The sequence below is a fragment of the Ptychodera flava genome (genome assembly GCF_041260155.1).
Source record: "Ptychodera flava strain L36383 chromosome 23 unlocalized genomic scaffold, AS_Pfla_20210202 Scaffold_24__1_contigs__length_23054250_pilon, whole genome shotgun sequence".
In the NCBI taxonomy this organism is placed as follows: Eukaryota; Metazoa; Hemichordata; class Enteropneusta; family Ptychoderidae; genus Ptychodera; species Ptychodera flava.
Window position 1 is genome coordinate 16,053,744 of NW_027248278.1, and position 25,706 is coordinate 16,079,449.

General features: G+C 36.8%; 2 protein-coding genes and 1 long non-coding RNA gene across 3 annotated transcripts in view; 2 read left to right on the forward strand and 1 right to left on the reverse strand.

Moving 5' to 3' along the window:
• The window catches only part of LOC139124896 (aromatic-L-amino-acid decarboxylase-like), a 60,743-nt gene extending 46,735 nt beyond the window's left edge, over window positions 1-14,008 (forward strand). The window contains exons 8-14 of the mRNA XM_070691004.1: window positions 3,153-3,219; window positions 6,916-7,078; window positions 7,810-7,880; window positions 9,051-9,070; window positions 10,033-10,131; window positions 10,712-10,813; window positions 11,906-14,008. Coding sequence (XP_070547105.1) covers window positions 3,153-3,219; window positions 6,916-7,078; window positions 7,810-7,880; window positions 9,051-9,070; window positions 10,033-10,131; window positions 10,712-10,813; window positions 11,906-12,736 — 1,353 coding nt within the window. The 3' untranslated portion in view covers window positions 12,737-14,008. The remainder of the gene's footprint in view (window positions 1-3,152; window positions 3,220-6,915; window positions 7,079-7,809; window positions 7,881-9,050; window positions 9,071-10,032; window positions 10,132-10,711; window positions 10,814-11,905) is intronic.
• Window positions 1-25,706, forward strand: part of LOC139124946 (uncharacterized) — a 477,972-nt gene that overhangs the window by 196,433 nt on the left and 255,833 nt on the right. The gene's annotated exons all lie outside the window — the stretch shown is intronic.
• The window catches only part of LOC139125090 (cilia- and flagella-associated protein 337-like), a 52,171-nt gene continuing 43,150 nt past the window's right edge, over window positions 16,686-25,706 (reverse strand). Inside the window, 4 exon segments of the mRNA XM_070691198.1 lie at window positions 16,686-18,955; window positions 19,044-19,830; window positions 22,678-22,692; window positions 23,663-23,680. Coding sequence (XP_070547299.1) covers window positions 19,559-19,830; window positions 22,678-22,692; window positions 23,663-23,680 — 305 coding nt within the window. The 3' untranslated portion in view covers window positions 16,686-18,955; window positions 19,044-19,558.

A 25,706-nucleotide genomic window follows, 5' to 3' on the forward strand; every position in this document is an offset into this window, starting at 1 on the left:
GTGTTGTCGTCTCTTTTCCCCGCTCATGTTTGCTGATGGATTTAAAAGTGGCCGAGGAAAAGAGCTACTGTACAAATATAGGATTCGTTTTTCTCAGATTTTATCGCAAGTGAGCGCTTTTAATACTGCGTTCGTAAATAGGGCTGGTTCAAGAAGTTGGAACGTTCCTTCGCCTTTGAGGTCAAACTTTGGCGCATGCCTATATCAGTCTTTCGCGCAGACCATACACGAAAATTGTGGGCCATTACACCATATCATAGGACACAAAATGTTTTGTTCACGACAGTCAAATTGACATCATCTGTCACATTGCAGGCTAAAACATTTTCAGAATTGCGTCTAGATGTTCATGATTAGCGGTTGGAGAACTTTGGATATTATGGCCGACAATTTTTGTTGTTGTTGGCCTTCGATTATGTGACGCGATCATGTCATCCTTCGTGACGAGATTAATTATCAAGACACCAAAATGACTTGTTCAAATTCCAATCCCTGTATGTTGTTGTGAAGCACTCTTTGTAAAGACTTAAACTATTACTTCCCTGAATGAAACATTTCAACTTTTTCAATCAAAATTTGTGGTCACCGTGCGAAATTTACTACTGGATCAATAATCACCCAAAATTTACCGAGACTTGAAATTCAAAATGGCCGCCAACTCTGTGTTAATTCTCTGGGAAAAAACAAAATTTTCGATTTTTAAAAAACAAAGACAAACACGATGGGAACTAATTTGGGATAATTGGACGGTGAAGTAATGTCGGTTTAATCTGCAAATGTAAGCTCATCTGCTTTTCTTTTTAAGCTACACACTTGTTTTTATGAATAATTTGTAATATTTGCAACATTCACCTATAGGGTTCCTAACACTTTTGAGAAATTTGAAAAATATGAAGATCGAAATATCCCAAATTAGTTCCAATCGTGTTAACGGTGAATTTTTTGTCTAAAACCAAGAGCTTTGAAATGAGCCCAAACAAGTATAAGATTAAAAAAGAATTGTAGAAATTTGAGAGTTCGAATATCTGTCTCCGAGGCGCGTTATAGGGACTGGTCAGTTTCTTCAGCCTGGGGGGGGGGCCCCGGTGGATTCATGGGGGGGGGGGGTCACCCTGTTTTTGACTTTGGTGATAGGGGGGGTCACCATGTTTTGAAATGCCCAATAGGGGGGGGGTCAGTGGTGTTTTTGAATTTGACACAGGCTCATCATTGCCTAAAATGCTAGTGTCAGCCACAAAATTCATCATTCAGTTGTATTTTTCGGCGCGCCCTTCGGGCGCGTAACTTTAATAATCAGTCATATTTTCAGCACGCCCAACTTAACATATCAAGCATACATACATCAGAGATATCGTATGTTCAATATTTTTCAGCGTGCTCTTCAAGCTCATTACTTTAATATATCATACATCTTTCAGCATGCCCTGCAGGTGCATGACTTTAATATACAAGGCATATATATCAGAGATAGCAGGATGTTTCATATTTTTGGCGCGCCCTTCGGGCGGCATACTTTCAGAGATATCTTGATGTTTGCTAAGTGAAAGTGTACCATTATGAAATCTGCATTTCATATGAAAAGGATGACAAAGTCCTGATACTTTTCTGTTCTCTCTGTGAGAATTCAGTATGAGAAAGCAACATGCACAAATATTTCACAATATATATTTGATACAGTGACTTATTTTAGAGATAGAAAAATGACAAGATATCTTTCCTTCTCATTGATGCAATTATTTTCCTTTGTTTCATAGGTTTTCTGTAGAAAGATGCTTTTTTATGAACAAAATAACAGTTAAAAAAGGCAGTTTTTGTCATTATTAGCTGTGCTTTTATGGTTTCAATGTTACACAAGAAAAGGTCCTCTCAGACACTGTACACATCAGATTTGGCTAAAAAAGCTCTCTATGGCTCCTCAGTAGATTTAATTGGATGGTTGGCAAGTCTTAACACCCATCAAAGTTTTTGATTCACTGCTTTTTCCTCTTTGATATTAATGATTGACATCCATTTCTGTACAACAGTTCAGGACATCTGGTTAAGCAGAGAAAGTGTGAAATACATTCACAGCTCATTCAAAATACAGCTCATTCAAAATGTACTGTATTTAAACTTTAAGATTTACACTTTGAAATTCCTATCTTACAACTGACATATCAACAATTTCACTAAAACATAGAATGACTATTTAAAATATAAATATATGTAAAATGTAAAATATATATATATATATATATATATATATATATATATATATATATATATATATATATATATATATATATATAATTTATGTCCATCTTTTGTTTTACCTTTGTCGCGCCCGGGGGGGTCACCCTGTTTTAGAAATTTGGAATAGGGGGGGTCACCCTGTTTTCAAAATTTGGAATAGGGGGGGTCAGCCACTTTTTGACGTCGGCAAAAAATAATCCACCGCCCCCCCCCCCCCCCCAGGCCGAAGAAACTGACCAGTCCCTAACTTAAGAAAACGGATCGCCATTCTCCGGAAAGACAGATTTACGTTATTTAAATATCCGACTCCTCAAATTTATGGTGGATATGAGTTAAGTTCCTCCAGCATCTAAAATAGCATGGTTTTTCACTATATCAATGAATAGATGACGTCACGAGAACACGAAAAGCTTTTAGAATCCGTTCAGTAAATATTCCCGTGACAAAACGTTATCTTGGGATCGGTTGTTTGACATCGGCAGGTTGGGAATTAGACGTCATTAAAGATTTACAATGACTGGTATTTTTTCTGGCTGTGCCATTTTCCGATTACATGTGACATAAATTAGCCAATCGGAGATGTCGCCAGATTAACCGTACGCTCGTATCTGAGACACTCACTTGATTCATCGTCTCAGTAAACGACACGAGATAAAATTTCACACACTTGTGCTATTTTGGGACTTTCCGTTTTGAAATACGGCGGTCTGGGGACCTCCCCGAGTTAGCATTTGGGTGTGCAGATAGTTTATGTGTGTCGCTTAAATCCACAATCAAAGTATAATCCCCCTGCTTTCTGAATTGGCCTTGTGAGGCGGGGAACTGGACCCCCGAGAGCGGGTACAAACTCTCCGCTGAGCAGCGTGGATATGTTCCTCGAATATTAATTCAGTGACTCTTCGGATTTTTTTTTTTCACAGTTGTGTGCGACCTTGGGCACAACCGGGGCCTGTGCGTTCGACAACATGGCCGAATTGGGGCCTATTTGTAAGTATCCTTTCTCCCACGCACCTTTTGCAAAATCTGTAGTTTATCCCTCATGAATATTTGATTGGATTACGGTCAGTAAATTGGCGCGTGTCAAAGACTGGATATCACAGACCTACCCACGATTTCGCTACGATGATTTCTTGTGTTTCCAAATATCAGAGGTGAAATTATTGTGTATGTACCTATTGAGCCAGGGAGATTACACGCATTGTATAATCAGTTGGCTATAGAATTCACATGCTCCACGTGGCTTCGAACATAAAGGGCGCGATTCAGTTCATTTGCTCTTAAATATTTGAATCAATTCATTTTGAAAGTTTACTTAGCACTTTGTCACAATACATATCGATTTCTGAAAACAGACCGCTCAGGGGAAACAACAATGCGGTCGAGTGTTTTGTCCTCTCAATCGAATGAAGTGACGCTTTCATTCAAAACGAATTTACACCACTTAGAGCGGTCATGAATATTCACCATATGCTAATTATATGCAAAATCTACCCTTCAAGCAGACGGCTTCTTTAAATGTCGTTCTTTCCACTACAAAGCATACTCTTTGAATCTCGGGCCTGTCATCTCATCCGGCTGATGTTCCGTTTATAGTTTGCCGGATACAAATAGAATAAGCACTGCACGCTAATAGAGGACAACCAACTCAACATCAGCGTTAATAATTAAATATGCATAAACCTCAGCTTCTGGAATAGTCAGCAATTTTATCAGCTGACAAATTGCAACCAGACAAATTTTACAGGTGATTGGCTATTAGACAGGCAGTTAGTTGAAAACTTTCGCGATCATAGACAATCCAGAAATTTTCAAGAGCGCTGAATTTAGTGTCAGCATCTAAATGCCTGAAGCATCACCTATGAAGCTTAATAGGACCTATACAATGCCAGTTTAATTGTCTTCGTTTTTGTTGTGACAGAGAGAGATATGTACACTGTCATGAATTAAGACCATACAACTCAATAAAAGTAGCCATTCTCTACCAATAAAACTAACATTACGATATTATAACAGAGTGCTTAACCGAAAAAAAACCCGATGGCGCGTAAACGGCGTCATTCATAGCGCTATACTTTGTCACCATTCGTCAATTCTCAATCGAACGCCATTCACAATTCTTTACTTGTTTTTCGACCAAACATAACGCTTCTAAGACCACATTGGCAGTTTCTCGTGACGCGTTCTCAGTTTGCTATGTTGACATTTGTGCAGCACCTGTTAGTGTAATAAACTTTCATAATTGTTTCGTTTTTTGCCGTTTTTAGGACATGTTCTAGATTTCTATTGGAAGTTCTAGTTATTAAAAGACAAACATGTCTTCGAATACAACGCTTAATGGGCAATCACATTTTGCTCAAATCAATGAATATATCACTTGCATCTTCAAATGTATTTTTTATGATATTCACGCCGTATACAAGACAAATATAACACACAAATCTGCAAACTTGAAATCCGATCTGTGGTAATATCTTGCAGATTCTATTCAATAATTTCACATTAAGGCAATTGTATCATGTGCTTTGATATATATTTTCACTGTACAAGATCCATGTCATTGGAAACTCTGAAAAAATGTAATCCTATCTTACCAAACATCAGAAATTGCCAACTTTAAATAATCTTTTGCAAATCGGTGAAAAAGTTTTCATGGTATCAGGGGTTCATTAAGAGCCGGCAGCCGGCGAAATTGACCGGTTACTCTCACGATTTCGCCGGCTACTTTTATGGGAAATTGGGACTCCTTCATCGCTAAAATATTTTTAACCTTCTGAAATAGTTCGGACAAGTATCACAGCTGAGTTATCAAACTATTTAACGGGTTTCATGTGAAACAAAGTTTAGTAGACGAGCACTGCGATCGCCATGTAACACGTCTGGGGTGTATTGCCTGAGTAAAAATCGGCATTGCAATGGACAATTATATTGGCTACTGCAATTGCTGACCCCAATATAGTGACTTTTATATTCGCCAATGAAAACGTCCGTACTACACCTGTCGACCCTCATAAACTTAATTCAAAATGACCGGAACAGAGGGAGAAGCGATCGCGAGGTCAAGCTTTAAAGAGCACGAAGGAACGAAGGAGAGTGTAATTTCGTGGGTTTAAACTGTTTTCGATGGTAATGGCCTGATTTTTCTTACGAAAAAACTTCTCGATTTATTACAGTTTGAATTTTAGTAGGCCGACCTGCGTTGCGGGGCGTTGCACTGCCATAGGCGTCAATGTGTACATACACCTGGAGGTATGATATATGCTGCTTTTCGGTCTACCCGCGCCAATAAGAAGAGATAGACCTGAGTGATAATTAAAATACGAGCAGACCTTCGAACTCACTTCGAAAAGGATCGTCAGGTTAAATTCATTATGTGAGCTTCTGAAAGTACAAATTTTCATATTCCATATCAAGGTTCTTACTTTTTTTCATTTTGTGAAGTATGGTCGCCATAATATATTTTAATCATTGATAAATAAATTATCATTTTTACCTCCTAAATGGTATTAATTTTCTTCATTTACCTATTTTCATACCCAACATCAGGGTTCTTAATTTAAAGCACAACATAGTACAAGAAAGTTTATCGGGTTTTTTGTGTTTAAAATATCAGTGTTTCATCCAGGATGGCATCAACAGGGGAGTTTTTCCCCTCTTTACCAGAAAATGTAGGGAGGACTTCACCAGATCATGTGTTCTACTTGAATCTCTAAGATATGACTGACACCATTTCATGGGAGGCTGGTCCCCCCTTGGGGTGCCAACATGTCAACAGAAGGGGAATCCCCATCCCCTGTCTAGATGAAACACTGTATAATATCGTCTACAATATCAAATTTATATCATTAATAATAATGAATTATTATAGTTTACCTCCTAAAAGCAAATAGAGGTTCTTAACATACCGATTTTCATACCATACATCAAGGTACTTTACTGAGCAGTATTGTCAAATTATTTCTAGATTTTAGTTTTCTTTCTTCAAAATATATTCAGCATTACCCAATTTTCATCATTTTTATTTATGAATTATCATATTTAATCTCCCAGGTAAATTGCTTTTATGATGTATGAACACAAATGTCCTGGAGCACTGCTGACAATAATTCTGAAAATACAATAATTTCAAGTGTCTTTGAGCTGTAAAAAGTGAATTTTTTAGCTGATTTTTCAGGGCTTCCGGCCTTCGGCCTAGAGGGGGGGACACCCTCTCCCGCACCCTCCCCCTCCCCCGACCTTGGCGGTCATGGTACGCAGCTGCAAAGCCGCCTACATTTTATTTTAGCCCTCTACTTCAAAACTTAGTGAAACCCCTGATGGTATGCTGCTTTTCGAAATAGGAAAGGGTGATCCTGTTGATGCAGTGAACATTAATTGGAAAAAGATTTTTTTTTACTCTTATCAAACTGTGATGCCATATTAGTTTCATTATGATAGAAAAATATGTGTTCTTTCATGTCAAAATGATTTCTGAAGTGAATGAATAAAATCAGCATCCGATGTCCCAACGAACGAAAATTTTTAATATACAACCGGTAAATTGAAAGTGACAGTAAAGGGTCGTTGATATAATATTCAACTGAAGAGGGCGCAAGGCGTATATGGAAAGGTAAATAGGCAATAGGTGTTAAGGTCTCCAACTCAAGAGGGCGCTGGGCATTATCTGCTTTTCTAACGTTGTTGCAGGTGAGAAGGAGAACATATGGATGCACATTGACGCAGCCTATGCCGGCACCGCTTTCGTGTGTCCTGAGTTCCGACATTACTTAAATGGAGTGGAATATGCTGGTTCCTTCGCCTTCAATCCCAGCAAATGGATGATGGTACATTTTGACTGCACAGCAATGTGGTGAGTTGCCATGGTAACAGATACTCTCGCTATTTCGTTATATTGGTTGTCACTCCCACAATATCAATGACAAGATAATGGCATAAAGTAGATATACCGTGTTGTTTCATGGATACCAATAGTGGTACGGAGAGGCATTTGATATGCTTAGCGTATTTTGCCGAAGAACCGAAACAAGCAGCGATGAGCTCATACTATATACGTGACCATGTCTACTTGAAGTGATATTGTGGGGGGGGGGGGGGGGGGGGGGGATGATAGAAATTTCAAATGTTTGAAAATTAGACGCCAAGCTGTTGCAGTTCGAAGACCAGAAGTTGCAGCAGCAATCCCTATTGTTTCGTTTCTTAATATGATAATGGTGGAATGGGCCTGTCTAGTTTGAAGTTTGATAACCTCATAATTCTTTGGTTTTGTGTGGATTCTGTGGGCTCAATTTGCGACTAACAATAAATTCAAGTATTAACCGCCTTATATTGTCAGAATCGAAAACACAATTTGATGTACCATAAAATTAACGCATCGAAATGCTGTCATTTTGATTTTAACATATCGGAAAAGTTTGCGTCAAATTATCTAATAATAAAGATATCCCGCTGCCTCTATATTTCTTGATCAAAAATTAGCATAGCTAAATGTTCCTGGGCAATCAAAGTGCGATATCTTATTTCATTTCCGTGGATCGTTTCAAGCTGCGAGGCTCTAACATCCGGACTTCATTTTCGTTACAGGGTGAAAAAGAGCGCCGCCCTCTATCACACTTTCAACGTGAATCCGCTGTACCTAAAGCATGACAAGTCAGGTGAGACACAAACACTATTTCATACATCTTGTAAAATTGTCATCATCGTGCTAAAGCTTGAGTTAAGTACAACCCTTTCATTGAGATGGCATCGATTAGATGTTGATTAACAGTGAAGGTATGCGTATTGTCACACTTGAGTAATTCTGGGGCGAAGTAGACGGAGTCCAGTCCATTAATATACACATAGTATCTCTATCACCATGGTGATCATATAAATTGTAACAACATGCAGACTTTAAAGCCCTACTAGCTCTATCTTTAAACATTATTTTTATTATTTTAAACTAAAATAAGTTGTGAGAATGTAGTAATTTAGGTGTGTGCATACATTTATTATTAACTACAAGCTGGGACTGTATGTGCAAGATAAAGATTACACTGCGATTAAATGTTTGCCTAAACATTAAATTGCAGTCCCAAGCAAAAAAGCAAAAACCGTGGATACTGTGCATATCTGCACTGAAATTTTCACATAAAGTGCACAGAGTAGTCAAATGTAATGCATAGGGGTGGATGTTTTCGACTGTGACATTGTATGTTCTGTTTCCTTTGTAATATTACCAATTTTTGAAAATGGCGGCAAATCGATATGACTCTTTAAATTTGAATTTTCTTGTCAAATGTTTCTCAAAAGAATGGTTTCCTAATGCAGTAAAAGCCCATATCCCTTCAGAGGGTAGAATTCAGAGAAAACCAGGCGAGAATAGGAAGCTATTTTGGCATCAACAAATTTAAAGAGTTACAACTAGTGGTGCTTTAATGACACAGTGTAACAAAACTGCCACCATCGTCGATTTCTACACGAATCTGACCTGTGCGTTGACGATATTTAGATGAAAGGGGTTGAGAAACTGGATCATTCAACTTATTTGAAGCCAAATATCTCGCAGCACAGACAGGTGGCAGGCGAGATTTCGAGTTTTCAGAAGGTACACCAGATGATTATTTCGCGAACAACGCCAGAAGAGTTTATCTTCAAGACGAGGATTTTCAAACAATGTCTTCATGTTGAAACAATTTGTTTATTTGAACATTATTTCATTTCTCCTGTGATGCACATTTTCGTTGTGCCTATGGACACATTGAGTAACGGGAATTTCTGACTTGTAATGAAACTTTATCGTTACATATTTTGTTATTGTTTCTTATATTTTCGCTGCCCTATAGGACTTGCAATCGATTACATGGTAAGAAATGGTACAGCCTTTCAGATTTTTATTTATGTTTATTAGGGTCAGCCTCGTCGAGCATGACGGCTGTTAGCTGTGGAAACGCAGCTATCTGTGGCGGGGTAGGCTGCATCTATGCGGTCATCAAAAGGTCTGTGGCGGGTTGACCTTTTGATGACCCGCATAAACGCAGCCTACCCCGCCACAAATAGCTGTTTCTACAGCTAGATGGCTGTATGTTGGTACTGTGTAGACTGTCTCAGCATAGATCATTGTGACATCATTTTACAAGTGGTATAGCCACAAACTGATGACGTCAAATCGCCGTACACAAAACACAGACGCCCTGTAATTAAGGCACTGTGTATTGTGTACGGCGATTTGAGTCATCAGTTTGTGGCTGTACCACTTGTAAAATGTTGCCCATGTTGTTTCTGCAAGTAACTGTTGATTTCTTCCAAAAAAGATGATATATTTGCACACCTCTGACGTAATATTGTCTAATATTTATGCTTAATCTTTGTCGGGTCGGTCACTTGAAGGAATTACCCATTTGAGCTTGTCATATCTCTGTTGATAGATATGTACATATTGTTGATATTCAAAACCTAAAGTTGCCTGTTGGTGTTGTAAACGACTAGTTTTATTCCGAAGTTTTCACCCCGATTTTCCCCCTGGATTGTGAACCCCTTCCCACGTGCCATTTTTTGACACACTGTTGACCGTATATCCTGGTATTTTTGCGGTATGTAGTATCCAACTTTCAACGCTTTATAATGAGAACAAGGAATAGAAAAGAAAAATCCAAAAGTCGCACGAGTTTAACGACCATCGCTTTCTGTTCAGAGTGTCAAATGAACTTCTTTGATAATAGCTAACTTAACATGAAGATCATGCAGGGGGCATCGATATTGCACGTTGTGTCTTCATTCTCTGTACAGACACTATACTCAAAAAAATGACTTCTGTATTTTCCACAGCATTGGCAGATACCACTGAGTCGACGATTCCGTTCACTGAAGCTGTGGTTTGTCATTCGCTCATTTGGAATTCAGGGATTGCAGAACCATGTACGAAAGGTAAGTTACCCGCCTAATGTATGTCTTTTTGTCCACTTTTCGAACGTAGCTTTACAATGAGTCAAAGGTGAATATTTTCTTAGACTAAATGATACATGATTAAACTTATAGGGAGGGGATGGCTTTTTGGAACAATATTACTGTGTTCAAAGTGAACATACTATAGCCAATGGATATTTAGTTCTGTGTACGTGTCTTCAAGTAAGATTTACTGTGAAATTGAAGAAGTACCGGGTTCACAAAGTCCAACCCAGCAAAGGATCCCATTTGGTAAAACAAATTTCCTGTTTTCAAGGTAGTCGGACTCCCAGATTTCTACAATTCTTTTCTGTTCTACCACTTGTGGGGGTTGATTTTAAAGGTCTTAGAGAAAGAAAAACTTTTACCGTCTTATTTTGTCGAAAATCCAAATTCAATTTTCCCCTATAGAGTTAACACAGGAATGGCGGCCATTTTGGATTTAAAATGTCGCAAAATGTCGGGTAATTTGTTTAGCTATTCCAAACTTTACACGGTGACCCCCCGATTTTTATAGTTGATTTATTTTCCCACCACATACTAAAGCTATATTTTTCCGCAGGGCGTGCGTCTGGCCAAAATGTTTGAAGAACTGGTCAGACGTGAACCTGGATTTGAAGTGACCGCTGAGAGGGTACTTGGATTGGTTGTATTCAGGCTGAAGGTAAGACGGTCAAGTCCATGTTCAGTAGATCTTACAGCCATTGACTCTATCAAGGCGCTGGTTTTAATATTACTTGAAAATGGGATGATGAGTGACACACGCCAGCCTCACGCAATGAGCAAAGATTTATTTACAGTTCGGTATCAAACTCAGTTTGATATTACTACTTGTTGTTGCCGTTGTTGTATTTTGTTTATTTAAGTGTTCTATGTGGACTTATCCATCATATAAATAAGCTACAATGAAGAGTTTTCTATTGCCACATCCAGCCCGCTGGGCTTATGAGACGCATTGATACTACTACTAATACACATCACATTGAAGGAAAAAAGGAATACATTATTTGTAAAGTGTGCTTTTTCTAGAAAATGCCTTATAACTACTATATTCGGACTGTAAACTGTCGCCTCAATGAAATAACTCCGGCATAACTACATTTTCTCTGAGATAAATACTAAAGTATTTCGGTACATGTTACTAAGGCAAAACTGCGAATGTCTGTACGGTTTTTTATCTACCTATGGAGAAGTACTTGTGTCACTCGTACTCTACGGCCATATTGCTTGTTTCTTTTGTCTACGCCTTCAAAATTGCTATCAGTGGGCAAAGACACATCGAATCCTTAGTGTTCATGTGTAAAGGAAGGGGTCGTCCCCTCTTCGGCTGCGCGTATGCACAATCTATCTCCAAATCCCTCATGCATATTTAAAATTTTAAAATGGCTGCTACAGCTGTGCCGAAACTGGTGACCGCGGCCAAAGGTGATTCATATAAACAAGGGTATATAAACGAGGGTACCCAACCAAAGTTTATTTGGCGAAATCTTGCAGTGATTGGAAAGCTACAAAACTGGTGAACTATGAACATGTATCAAATGCTGAATTTTCTTCACATTTGCTTGACATTCATCGCCATTTTCCGGGAAGAGGCAATATGTATCAACATGAAAGACGCGCAGCCGCAGATGGTGCGAAGCCCTTCAAGCCTATTATAGCTTTGGTAGTACTCTGAACGATGGGAAATTGATTTCACGTTGACACCTGGGTCGACGACAGTCTTCTAAGATTTGTTGACCAATTTATATTTTATTAGGGACCAGACGAATTGACCGAGACATTGCTGAAATCTTTGAACACAACTGGAAAGGTGTACATGGTCCCTGCATCGTTGAAGAGTAACTACGTGATACGATTCACTGTGACGTCACGGTACACAACCGAAGAAGATATCTTGACAGATTGGAACCTGATTCGCGAGAAAGCTAAAGAAGTGAGGGCGCACTTTGAAGAAAGTGGAATCGGCCAGCCTATGGAAAATGAGCAAGATGAGACCAATGGTATCGATGAAGCACCAACTAATGACGTCAACACTGAAGATGACCAGCTGGTCTGTGCTGACGTAATTCCTAACACTGACATCAATAAAAGAAGCAATATCGGTATTCCCCGCGCATGCGTTAACAAAATCAAACACTCCAAAGTAGTCCAACGACCGGACGAGTCCGAGCAGGATGAAAACCTGCCCGGTGGGGAATTTTTTGGCAACGGGACCTATTTCGTTGACAGCCCCTTCGACGATATTCCACAAGATGAAGCCGAGTTTCCCAAATTCCGAAAATCTGACAGATTCGGCAAATCTATCTTGGGCTCGTCTTTGGATGTTGATGACAAAGAGGGCGCTAAAGGTGTAGCCACCGGTAAGGGCAGCGACAACCCGGCGTTGGGCTACTGTGGAGTATTGAAAATCTGTCAGCATGTGAACATGATGGAGGGCGCTCAAACTGAAAAGTTGGGCGGACTATGTTTACAAGCCAAATGCGCGGAGTGCAACGGCTCCGTTCTCCGTCCTGTTAAAAAAATCGAGAAAAAGAAGCGAAGCGTAAGTGAAAGTAGTTTGGTAGTACGCAACGAAATATGTAAATAAACAAAAAATATTTTAATGACAAAAAATACACTAGATCAAAATTATACTCGGGAAACGAGTGTAGAGAATACAAATAACAATTTAACATACAAAGGGAAATTTGCATGCTTTCCCACTAGTCATGACGTCACCTAAAACAGCGGCTGCGCGGTTGTTGATAAGATAACCATGTGCTTTTCCGAACCCACGTGACAACTCCATGTGCAAAAATAACTCGTGCTTAGTTTTCTTGTGTGAACTGGACTTAAATGTACATAGCTGAAATATTTCGTGATAGTTTAATTTGTTTGTTTGTTTGTTTGTTTGTGATAATAAGTAGCTGTATTTTCAGTGCTGTCTTTTAATGACATTACATTCAAAGCTAGTTAAAAGAAAATCAATGAATTGCTACCATTTACTGAAATACATAGACACCTTGCCTCGTTTTCTTCCGAAAAGTTTGAACTTCCGCTGTTCGGTGATTAACTCAATCTCCAAATACAAAAAGTGTACGTTGTCATCTGAGCTGAGCATTGCAAGATGTGGTTCAGTATTTGCATGTTAATGCGTTAGAGTGGTTGCAAGACCAACCCTAATATTTCTCTATAGCTTTTTTGTAGAAACCGAAAACAGTTTGTGAGTAAAATAATAGTTTGGAGAACAGAGTAGAAATGTGAAGTTACATGAAAAGTGATTACTATCTTTCCGAAGCCAACACAATAACGTTCATAAGAAGGCTCACCGTGACTGTGGGCGTTACTGATGAACCGCCGGTTGGTCCATGCTACGCAGCAAATTCCGGGTGTAGAAGTCATTGCTAAAACAGTTACTTTAACCAAAAACTAAAAAGCAATATTATCGGCTGTCTTTTTTTTCAGTGTTGCATGTGAAATATTAATGGCCGACGCACATGACAGTAGCAATAACACCAGTTTGTGCAAAATCGTTTAATGTGCGAATCACGCTTTGTCCATTTCTCGTCAAAGGTAGCAGAAATGCACGACCCCATTGATATTCAAAATTATGATTAAAATTCAGAATTATGATTCATTATCAGTAGATTTGGGTACTGAAACACCGCCCAGTAAAACACAAAATGTTGCAATGTCTCTAAAAGAAACATATTAGCTAACTAATCTAGGGCCTGGAATATGTGTAAACAATTGTTGGGTATAAGTAGTTATTTGTATACAGATTCTCGGGCTATCAGACGAGTGTTGCGACGATACTAGAAAGCAACACGTCATTCACATTATAAGATTTAGTTGCTACCTGTGTAAAAGTACCACCTTTTTACTATTCGTCGGTATTATGTTTTTTTTGAACGTAATAATTTTGAAATAAATTCAAGTTACGGAGAGTTCAAACCATTTTTGGGCCCTGCAGATACAGCTGAGATGATTGGTCTTGAGTACAAACTGATGTGTCACCGCCCTCTATCATTAATCGACTCACAAATATTCTTGCAAGGCCGGAAAGTACAAATGCTATAGTGTCTATAAACGTATAGTTGTAAAAGATGTATTCGTTCTATGGGAAACAGGCGCCATTATTTCTTTTTCCATTAATTTATTCTTGAATAGGAGTATCTTCAAGGATCCCACTCTTGCTTTTCCAATTTCATAAAATTTCCTCCAGTCTTACTCTGAAATAGGATAAGCTAAATGATGAATCGGTTTATACGACATAAGCGACTCTAAATTAACTATTAACGTCCAGTGTTTTATCTCAATATCCGATAGTCTCGGTATTCCTAGTTAGGATTTTTTTGAATTATTGGAGGGACCATAGCGGTAAATCATCATACTTTTACTCATAAGTTAGTTTCAGTTTTACTGTCGAAACTTAAAGCGAGTATATCTTCTCCGTTAAATATGTTATCAGCCTTGCAACAACAGTGAATTGTTTACAATATGCAATGTTGTTGGTGTCATATGCAATATCGCCCGGGCATTGGATATGGTGACGAGTTCCCCCGCGGACATTTCGACATGACTGAAGAAGTGTAAGAAAGATGCTTTCGACCAAACTACATCCTAGCTTTCGGTAACTTCAGCTAGAAATGGTGAGCAATAATACTTTACAAAAACACAGAATGTCATAAAAATTGTTACTTTCAATTAACGCAGCATGTATATGTAAAACTCTTATGCCAGTTTTGTGGCAGGCTGCTTGGGCTGTAATGTATTATATCAGACTTTCCGCGGAAGGATATGCCAATATTATTCGTTATCTTAACAACACGGGACTATGTGCATGAGGGCAAGCAACTATTTGCCCGATATCAGGAGGGCAAATGGTCTCCTGCCTAAACGGTGCATAGTACCGGTATTTTGTCGGGGCTCTGTTTTCAATACATGCCTCGCCTTCATAATTTTCATACAGACTTCTTGCCAATTATCAATCATATGCTTGCTTTCCACGATGGACGAAATATTTGAAAACAAACAATTTTCGTCACTGAACTGCGCATAGCTATATTTGAATCACCTTAGCGCGGATTATCACATTTTCGGTGTTCAAATGTTTGGGAATTGAATGAGTATTTAGGAAAGAATGCAACCTTTAATGAAATATTGTTACAATTGTTAAGTATTAAATCCAAAGTTGTCGTTAAGATGAAAATAGTTCCGGGTCAGTTTCAGTCCTATGATAACTATGCAGTGCACCACAATATCAACAAGTTACCATTGGCTCATATATAGCGCGTGACGTTTGTTTGATACACGAGACATGTAATGAGTGATTTCAAAGGGCTGAAATAACTGCATAAATTCTTTTCAGAAATAATTTTACACAGTCGACAGTATCTGGGTATTGCACCTTGCAAGATATTATGACCTGGTGATTAGCTTACATGTACAAAGGTTGAGAAATCTGATGCAGGTGGCTGACACAAAAATAAATATTCAATTACATGTAAATGATGATACAATCCTCCTCACATGTAAGCGTTATTTCTCACAGCTATGTTGCTATCATCATTTTCTCTTTATTTTATTATGTTTGTTACTTTCATTCACAATGGCGCATTTTAACATACTCAATGGTCTGCTTGAGAGATCTGCACTCGGCCCGTGTAAACGTCTGCGCCTTAGGTGTGAACTTAAATATTTTCAATTTGTAAATATATACATAAATATATACAGATCTATATTCCTGTAATGTAATTTTTAGTGACAAATATGTAATTGTAACAATTTATGTGAACAATGTATTTAGGAGTATAATATACATATAATATACAAATATATTACACACATGTTATATATATATAATATATATGTAAATATATATATATATATATATATATATATACTTGCCAACCATCCAAAATGAGTCCATATATATATATATATATATATATATATATATATATATATATATATATATATATATATATATATATATATATATGTATTATGTGATTGCCCACCATCCAAAATGACAGTCCTTAACTATTGAATCGAATACCAGAATACCAGTGTAACTAAAATCTGTAATTGTCAACAAAATGCTCTATGAGTATGATTAATTAATGAATAATTTCCTTTTTTTTGTTTTGGTAGACATTGTTAGATCATAAAGATACGATGTAAATGCAGTTATGTGACCAATAAAATTTACAAAGTCAAGGAGTTGAGGTTGATTGTGTCATTATTGTTATTTATGGACCACAGAGTAGCATTTATTCTTCATTAAATGTTTGACTTTGTTCAAAGGGGATATTTCACACATGCACACTCTATCGCCTTTCTATTAAATGACAAACGTACCATTACTCGAATAGTGGTGTAAAATGACATAGATTTAATATCTATCAAAGTCAAATAACAAACACAATAAGTAAGCTAGCGGCAAACACAATGGAATGAATTAATTACCCATTGATAATAAAGGTCTGTGGAAAAGAATACATTTGGACGGATGGCTATCTCAGACTTTAACAAAAAGGGGATGTCACACCATATTTCAATAAATGAGTAGATTTCATTGTTATCAGCGCTTTGGCAGAGAAAATACAAACATATTCCAGACCTTAATGCAATTATTTTGACAAATTCTTATTTCCTGAAATTGTACACCTGCACCATTGCTATGGGTGATTTGCTCAGGTACCAGTTACTTGCCAAGTTTTGAAGTTTGAACAATATTGCATCAAAGTCACTTTATACTGTGTATCAGTCCACATGAAAAAAGTAGTTCTAGATTTCATATTTTGTACCTAATTAGGGTTGAAAATTACTAAATTTCTTTCACTGGCATCCTTAACACTATTCATGTTGCTACATTCAGAGCCAAAACACTCAATTATATCAGACAGAGTTCAACATACGTCTTCTGGATGGCAGTTTGTGCTGTGCGTCCATGTTTCCTTACGTGAGAAATAGGGTAAACATAAGACAACAACAACAAAGATTTGTGAACTCAACGTGTACATGAATAACAGTTTTTTTAATTCACAGGATCAAAGACTTGAAAATGTTTATTTGGAAAATACACAAGATAGATATTTGCATGAAACAACAGGCACCATATATGAATGCTGGCATTGACCATAAAATACCTGAAGAAATTTATCTGGTCTGAAACATTTAGTTTTGCATAGTACCATCTTGCTAGTAAAATGTACACACTTCAACTTTCAACTAACAATAGAGACAAAACACAATAAGGGAATAATGGAGTATATGAAGTGCCATTTACACCAGATGCGGAGTTGCTGAACCTTGTTGCTTTTTGGTAGCTTGGAACAGACAGTGTTGGAGCACGATGGCATAATGGCCCTGTTGCGATATCACAGCTGTGAAGGAGACTCACATCACACAAATTAAACTTATCAGCTAACCAGCTCATAATTCAGATAGGACATGTACGTTACGAAAAGATCCCTTGATATACACAGGATTGGAATTATAGAATTTGTGAAGTGGACAGGATTGTATGTTACGTCAAAAGAAAAGGATTTGAGTGATGGACAGGATTGAGCGGCAATACAACCTTTCACACAAGTCTATAGAGAGAACTTGGTTCAATGTTGAGTGACTTACGCGATTGATATCATGTTTGAGGTCAAAATGACAACCAGGGTAACATAAGTCATATGAAATACATTTGCAAAAACATGGATTGAAATATGCCAAAGTAATGTACAAATGAACCATGTGACAGAAGTTTTATGTGTAGTTTTAAGTCATGCACTTAGTTCATAGGGAAAATCTACAATTCACCGTGGATATGAAATAGTTAGACATGATTGGTGTTATACTATCATGTTTAAATGGACGTGACATATAATTTGTGGCCAATATAACTGATGGATTATAGACAGGGAACTTAAAACATACATGTATAACATGGAACTTGATTAATATGAGCTGGTACGGCCACCATAAAACCATTCTATTTAACTTGGGTGATGTGTAAGGAAGTCATTAACACCAATTAATGAATGTCTGTTTCTACTAACGTTGTCAATTCATAGTTGAATATAGAATGCCATAAAATCTTAAACATTAGTGATGCTCTTATCGGCTGACTCTCCTAATATGTAAGTTACCAACCTTATGTGAAATAATGGTGAGTATAATATGATACCTGGCCACTGGGTAAACAATATTAAATGGCAACACATCTTGACAATTTGGTAATGGACAATCTGCAGAATTACATGGGAAACAGGACTTAGATGATTTCATTTTAATGTAAAATATTTTAATTGGAAGGATTTAGAACAATGATTTGGAAGAATGGATGAGTAATTGTTGATTTTTATGAAATATTTGGCAGCATGTTGAAATATTCTGGTAATTTCCATGGGGGGACATCTTATCAAAGGTGTGAGTAATGACAACAAACTAAAGGATCATCACTGCATACACAAACTCTTATACATGATAAAATGTTTCCTAATATATAAACTATATCACTTGCTTTTGATCAGTTTATTGTATCAAACTCCCCTTCATTATAGAGGCAACAAACATTATGACCAGCTTATGTACAACATTCCATTAAAATCTGCCCTCTCACGTTTAAGTCAATGATAATATTTCTTAGGATTTTTATTTACAACTTTACAGACATTTCGATTCAGTTTAGCAGTACTCTTACAAACCAAGGAGTACTTTGTGAAACAAACCTTATGTGACAACAGAATTTGGATACACTTCTTACAAAATAGAGTCGCCACATACCTATTTATATTGTACTTTCCTCTATTTTCACTTTCATTTAACCCTTTCACCACCATGGTTTGGTCCAAACCCATTGTTATCAATGGTAAGTGTGGACCTGTTTACAGGGAATTGGGGTGAAAAGGTTAAACTATGGTACGACTGACATTAGTGTATTCAGATGGGAGACTCCATTGCTCACTCAAATTATTAATCTAAATTCTCGTTTTGCAATATACAAAAGTCGACATTTAATTGGCCTACAATGTCTCTTGGATACGGTGGACTAGTTATCAGAGTAGTTATGAATAGTGCATAGTTATACAAACAAAAAGGCATGTTAATACATTCATGCGAGATTGCCAAGATTAGATAAAATTCACTGATCCTATAAAAAGCAACCAAGTAACCGTTTTACCACAACACACTTTGGCAAATCCCCCAATCTTTTCAGTTTACTGGGTGGGACTTAATATAAATAAAACTGGGTTAATAGCTTTAATGGTAGACAACAGTTCTCTAAACTCCACCTTTTGCTTTCATTAATGCATGTATGTTACTTGTCCTTCTCACTAACTTTGATTGTGACTTTCTTACTTTAATTAATTGGAGTTAGCCCAAGTTTAGATTTATAATTGATACTCTAACTCTCATTAATGCCTGTTCGTTACTTCTCTTTCTCGTTAACTTTGATTGTGACTTTCTTACTTTCATTAATTGGTGATAGCCCTAGCTTAGACTTTTCATTAATACTCTGTCTCCTCATAGCTGCAACAGCACCAGAAGCATTAGCTATCGTACTCCAACTTTTCAAAGCCCCCTTCTTTGGTTTCTGTTTGGCCTTTTGCACCTCGTCTTTGTGTTGTTGTTTCATCTTGGCTTCAAATTCGAGGATATACTTTGGAAACAGATTCTTCTCATCAAAGACAGCTTTCAGTCCTGTTACAGAAAGGAATATTATTGTGAGTCTGACAAGCAAGTTTGTATCTTATCCAACAATATCTGTATAGAAAAACTTTCCTGGACTACTGTTTTATATGAATAGTTCTTGATTTTGTTTTCTAAATCACGGGGAAAATTCAATTCAGATAATTTTGATCTTCTGATTTGATTGTGTAAAATCCAAAATCCTTTTAATATTGAACATTCTTGCAAGTATAAAATAATATTGCAAAGAAAAGACCTTTGTCTTTATACAATTGTGATCCCATTACAGACTCATGGTCACCTTCACAAACCTTCATTGTGTTCACACATGATTTTATTTTATTTTAATTTGTTTTGAGAGGGAGTAATATTGATGTGTAATATTTTGTAGACCAGTGTTATAAGGTTTACTATAACTTTTACATCAAGTACAGATTTGCCATAATTCTGAAGTGACAGGCACTGACGGCAAACAATACCTTTGCAATTGTTTTCTCTATGGCTGACAATTACCTTGTTTGTTTTTATAAAAAAAACATATAGAAAACACAACACTTTACCATATATCTTACTTCTAAAGACTCAATGTGCAAAACTCAATAGGCAAAATGGCTGACCCATGAATAACAAGAGACAAAACACAGCTTGAACAAATATTCACCCTTGATGATTGTACCATCATTTAAAAGCCATATTCTTGGAAATCAACACAATACTGGGCAATTGAATACTAAATAATGTAACACCTGGCAGAGGTTTAAAGTCATGGGTTGTTCAGCCATCAAGCCTATCAATGTAACTTCTTGTGTGTTATCATCTACCAAGTACTGTCATTTTCTGCTAGCCCGTCCTTCCTCCGCTGCCAAGGGACAATTGAGTACAATATCTGATTTTTCAAATGTACGGAGAGCCCGAGATAGACAAATTAAGACTACTCCATAGGAGAGAAAAATTTAGGGTGGAAGGGCCACTTATGAGAGGCACCAACAACTATGACTCATTAATCACAAGGTGAAAGTAAATACTTTTGCACAGTATTGCATTTGTTTTTACCCACTGTAAAATGGTAACGATTACGTAATGTAACTGCGACCATCCCTGCAGAAATTCTTTAGTGTCAAAAATGATGAAATCCAGATTTTTAACTAAACAATTACAAACTCATCAACAGTGGATTTTGGCAATAAATTTGGCAAGATTTGCTATAAATAATTGTAGAACATATCTACAAAATGTAAAAGAGGCCTGGAAGCATATCAATGCACACTAGGGATCAATCGTACTGACAAAATTGAATTTTTGAGTTCCTATTTTCGGCCTTTACCATCAAATACATGGAAAACTGGTACATGGAAAACACCTGATAAATGATGGTTGCAGCATTGCTTTAGTACAGGCATGCAGAAAATCACAGTACACCAATGCATGACGGAGTCGTCAAGTCCATCTATATGGGCAGCGTTGTAAAACCACACAGCAAACAATATCAAAATGTGCCACACTGTGAGATTCTGTCATGTGCAATTGCGGAGGAAAATGCTACACAAACACAACTCTAGTTCGGATTTGTCAATCTGGATACAGCACAGGTGTGATCTCATTGATCTCACAATACTACTGTCAACATTTTAACCCGTTCACACCATGGTTTGGCCCAAACCAATTGTTATTAATGGGGATGACGGACCTGTTCACAAGTATTCAGGGATGAACAGGTTAAACTTGAAATATTTACCCTTCCCAAATTTAGTTTACGTCTTTTATCAAATACACTATATTGTTTTCAGAGGTGTACATGAACAGTTTGAGAGACTTGAGATGAGCTGACCAGTTTGACAATTCTGAACTACAATAGTGACAAAATGCACAACTAAACTACAACTGTTGACATGATGATGTGAAATTCGGATGCCGGACAGTCAGTAAATGGAATTTTGCTCAACACTAGATGATGGATGTGCTCACACAGACAAGACAGCGGATGGATAGGCTGCTAACACAATATATGATTGATTTCAAATGGAAAATAACATGCCGTGCATTAGACTGGAAAAAATGTCATCTGAATTTAGTCATGGTGTCTGGAGGATTGGCTGTGACAGGTACATATCCCTAGCCAGTGTGTTTTACTCTCCATAAAGAAAGAGACTTCTGAGAAGTTTAAATTTTGATATGAACAGGATTAGTTCAGGCAAACTTGTTTTATGATGACATTTTATAAGATAACCTCACACATGATGGGCCAGATATTGTTATGACAACTGACCTAGGTTGGACTGAGCTTGGATCAAAATAAGTCTCTTCCTAAATAAATGTTCACATAAGGCATTTTTTTCATGGAAAGGGATTTCTATTGGTTTCAACCAAAAATGCTACCTTTCACACAAGTTTATAATTGTAACTTGATTCAATATGGAGCAGTTTACATTCTTTTTAACTTGTACAAGATAAAAACGACAACCTCCTTCACAAATTTTTAAAGTGTCAAAAAGTGATAAGCCTACAAAATCTACAACCTGAGACAGTAAAATTACACTGATAATAATATAATTAGCTTTAATATTCTGACCGTCTTATACAGCAATCAACATCAGATCATCATGCCAAATAAAGTTGTGTAACTATTGTGTAATACTAGAAATCCTTCAAATATAACAAGACAATTGCAGTAACAACTAAAATTATATTAAAGCAAAATTTAGAGCATTTAATTTGCTTCTACTTAAATGCATATTATTTGGAAGAACTTTAAGCAAAATCACATGTAAAAGTCAAGGATATTTTGATATGCAGTTTAAAAAGCTACCACAATGCAAACTTCATAAATATGCACGCTTTAAAAAAGAACTGTTTGGTTACCTCCCCTAGCGTAAACTAATGTCAGTGTTTTGCAATAAGATAAAAGGAAAAACGCCAAAGTTAATATTTCAATTACACCTTACAACCAAAATCAATCAAACGACAACAGAATTATACTTGCGAACTCAATATCCATGTCAATTTTACATGTTTATAAAATCAACAAGATTATTTTAACCCTTTGAGTGCCAAAGTCAATTTTTGTCGCCATTATGACATATACCACAGTCATTTTTTTTTCAGATTTCTGCCAAAATTTTGATTAAAATCTCTAGCCAATATATTGTGATGTCCATTTGGTCTAACATTATCAAAAGCAAGGCAGAAAAATTTATGAAAGTTGGTAAAATGTTGCACTAAAGGTTTGGTGGGAAAAAATTACAGCATTGAAAGGGTTAAACTAGCACATATTAGTGGGAAACAATTCTCCACAAGCTAAGTTATCACTTAAATATTGCTCTAGGACTTCCAATTGTGGCGTTAAACTCATATTTTTCAAATATTTATAAGAACTCTATTGCCACTTGGTTGACTTTGGTTGTGAAATAACAACGGATGCAGAATGAGTTAAGTGTACCATGGCAGTGATTTGAAAATGCAAAATCAGAACTGAGTTACAAACACACACGCACTGTGTATGTTAATAACTTGCCATTGATGGGGAGACATAATGGCAGACTGAATATTGTGACAGCAGCTTTCAACTAGCTTTAAACAGCCTTCAATAGCAGCACAGCAGGTTCAAAGATTGCTTATTTTCTAAGAACTTTTTGGTTTGGGGGGTTTTTTTCAACAAAAAGTCAATAATTCACATGTTAAATACCAATAAACATTGCGCACTGGTTGAATTCAAGGCACAGCCAGAAGAGGAATAAATGGGAGACTCTTTGAACGTTATTGACTGGCTACTGCTGTGACCTATGACCTTTCCCTGACATGGTTGTTGAAAGCTACCAGGTGGATGGGTTGTAAATGATGATTATACCTTCTTCCAAAGGTTGCACTGCAATCCATGAATGGTGTCAGGGAGAAAGATGAGTGGTACATGAAAAGAACAAAAAACATGAAACACAAAACCAAAACTAACTTCAGGAAAGTGAGAACCTAAAATAAGACAAATCGGTGACAATGAGTATTGTGCGGGATATGGTATAGCTGAATTGCAACTTACAGAATAGTTCTTATCATGTTGTCGTATTTAGGTGTGGACACCACGAAAAACTGTATACAAACAGTTATTAAAAGAAAAGTTGAATGTTTTTATTGCTGTCTTACTTACAGGGTGCCAGAGATGCGATGGTTGCAATGTGCCAGTTCCTATCATGGTTACAACTGTGACCATGGTTATCATGGTTGCCACTGCAACCATGTTTATCATGTTTACAACTGTGACCAGGTTTACCACAGTTACAACTATCACCATGATTATCATGGTTGTAACTGTGACAATGTTTATCATGGTTACAACTGTGACCAGGTTTACCTTGGTTACAACTACGACCATGATTATCATGGTTGTAACTGTGACAATGTTCATCATGGCTACAACTGTGACCAGGTTTACCTTGGTTATAACTGTGACCATGATTATCATGGTTGCAACTGTGACAATGTTTATCATGGTTACAACTGTGACCAGGTTTACCATGGTTACAACTGTGGCCATGGTTATCATGGTTGCAACTGTACCCATGGTAATCATGGCTATAACTGTGAGCAGTTACCATAGTGAAGACAACTAGTTCCATGTGTCGTTATGGTATCATATATAGCGATGTGCAAGTGTTATCTATTTCTACGGCGGTCTGTGCATACTGGTCTCTGAGGGAGTAAATTGTTTCAAATGTGCAAGTGTTAATTATTTCTACGGTGGTCTGTGCATAATGGTCTTTCAGGGAGCAAATTGTTTGTAGGTGCTGCTAAATCAAAACACACTAATCAACACCAAAAATCTGTCAATAATATAGTTTTAAAGATTTCAAATCAATAATCATTTTCAGTACTTGTAATTACGAGGATCTGCTACCATTAACTTTTCAATCTGAATTGAATAGTTGCTGTCTGTATCTGTATCACTTTGACTTTAGTAAAGTTTATTTAAATCACTTTTATAACAAACAACAAAAATTTGGATATCTATAAGAAGTATTGCTATAAACCATCATTCGTACCATTTGACTAGAATACGAACTAGCTTTTGGTTTCATTCACTGTTTTGGAATTATTTGTTGATTTGAACTACTATTTCTTTATCACTGATTGGAAAGAATTTTTGAAGAGATCTTTGCTTTGAATCAACATTTGACTAACTCTGATTTACATTACTGCTGTGAATGGCAACGAGGTTCAAATCGACTTGGTGATTTGTATTGCTGATTTCTATTCAAAATTTGATTTACTGTTCATGAACACACAGCTGAGTGTTTTCAACAAATGTATCAAAGAGAAATCTCAGAATCAAATCACATCAAATCAGATCAAATTTACCTGGGTTAGTATTAGTATGTGCAGAGATGTAATCATATTTGGGAAAATTAACACACATGTATGATCGTTGAAAAAGCAGAAATTAGAAAAATGCCTTGTTGAAATCTTGTATCTCTACCGTTGGTCTCTTCATGCAGATTTGAAAAGCACATAAGTTAAATCAACGTTGTAACTTGGCAAATTGAATACAAAATCATTTTCATTTGCCATACTGGATGACAATAACTGATCTAAATATATATAAATATTAGCGGATTTACTACGGATGAACTCGGCTATATAGCCCCACAAATAATTTATCATCAGGTATTCAAATTACTGCAGTCAACTTGGCATTAAAGTATTAAGTCAATGTCTTTCAAGTGTATGAAATGACACTTTGTTACCAATAACAATAATGCTATTGCGCTCACTTCCTCAAAACCATCACAAAGGTAAGATGTGTAAGCATGTCAACTTCTAATTACATACATCATTTCAAAATCTCTTACGATAATGTTAATGCTAAAGGTCAAAATTTGGATGAATTCTGAATAGCGAGG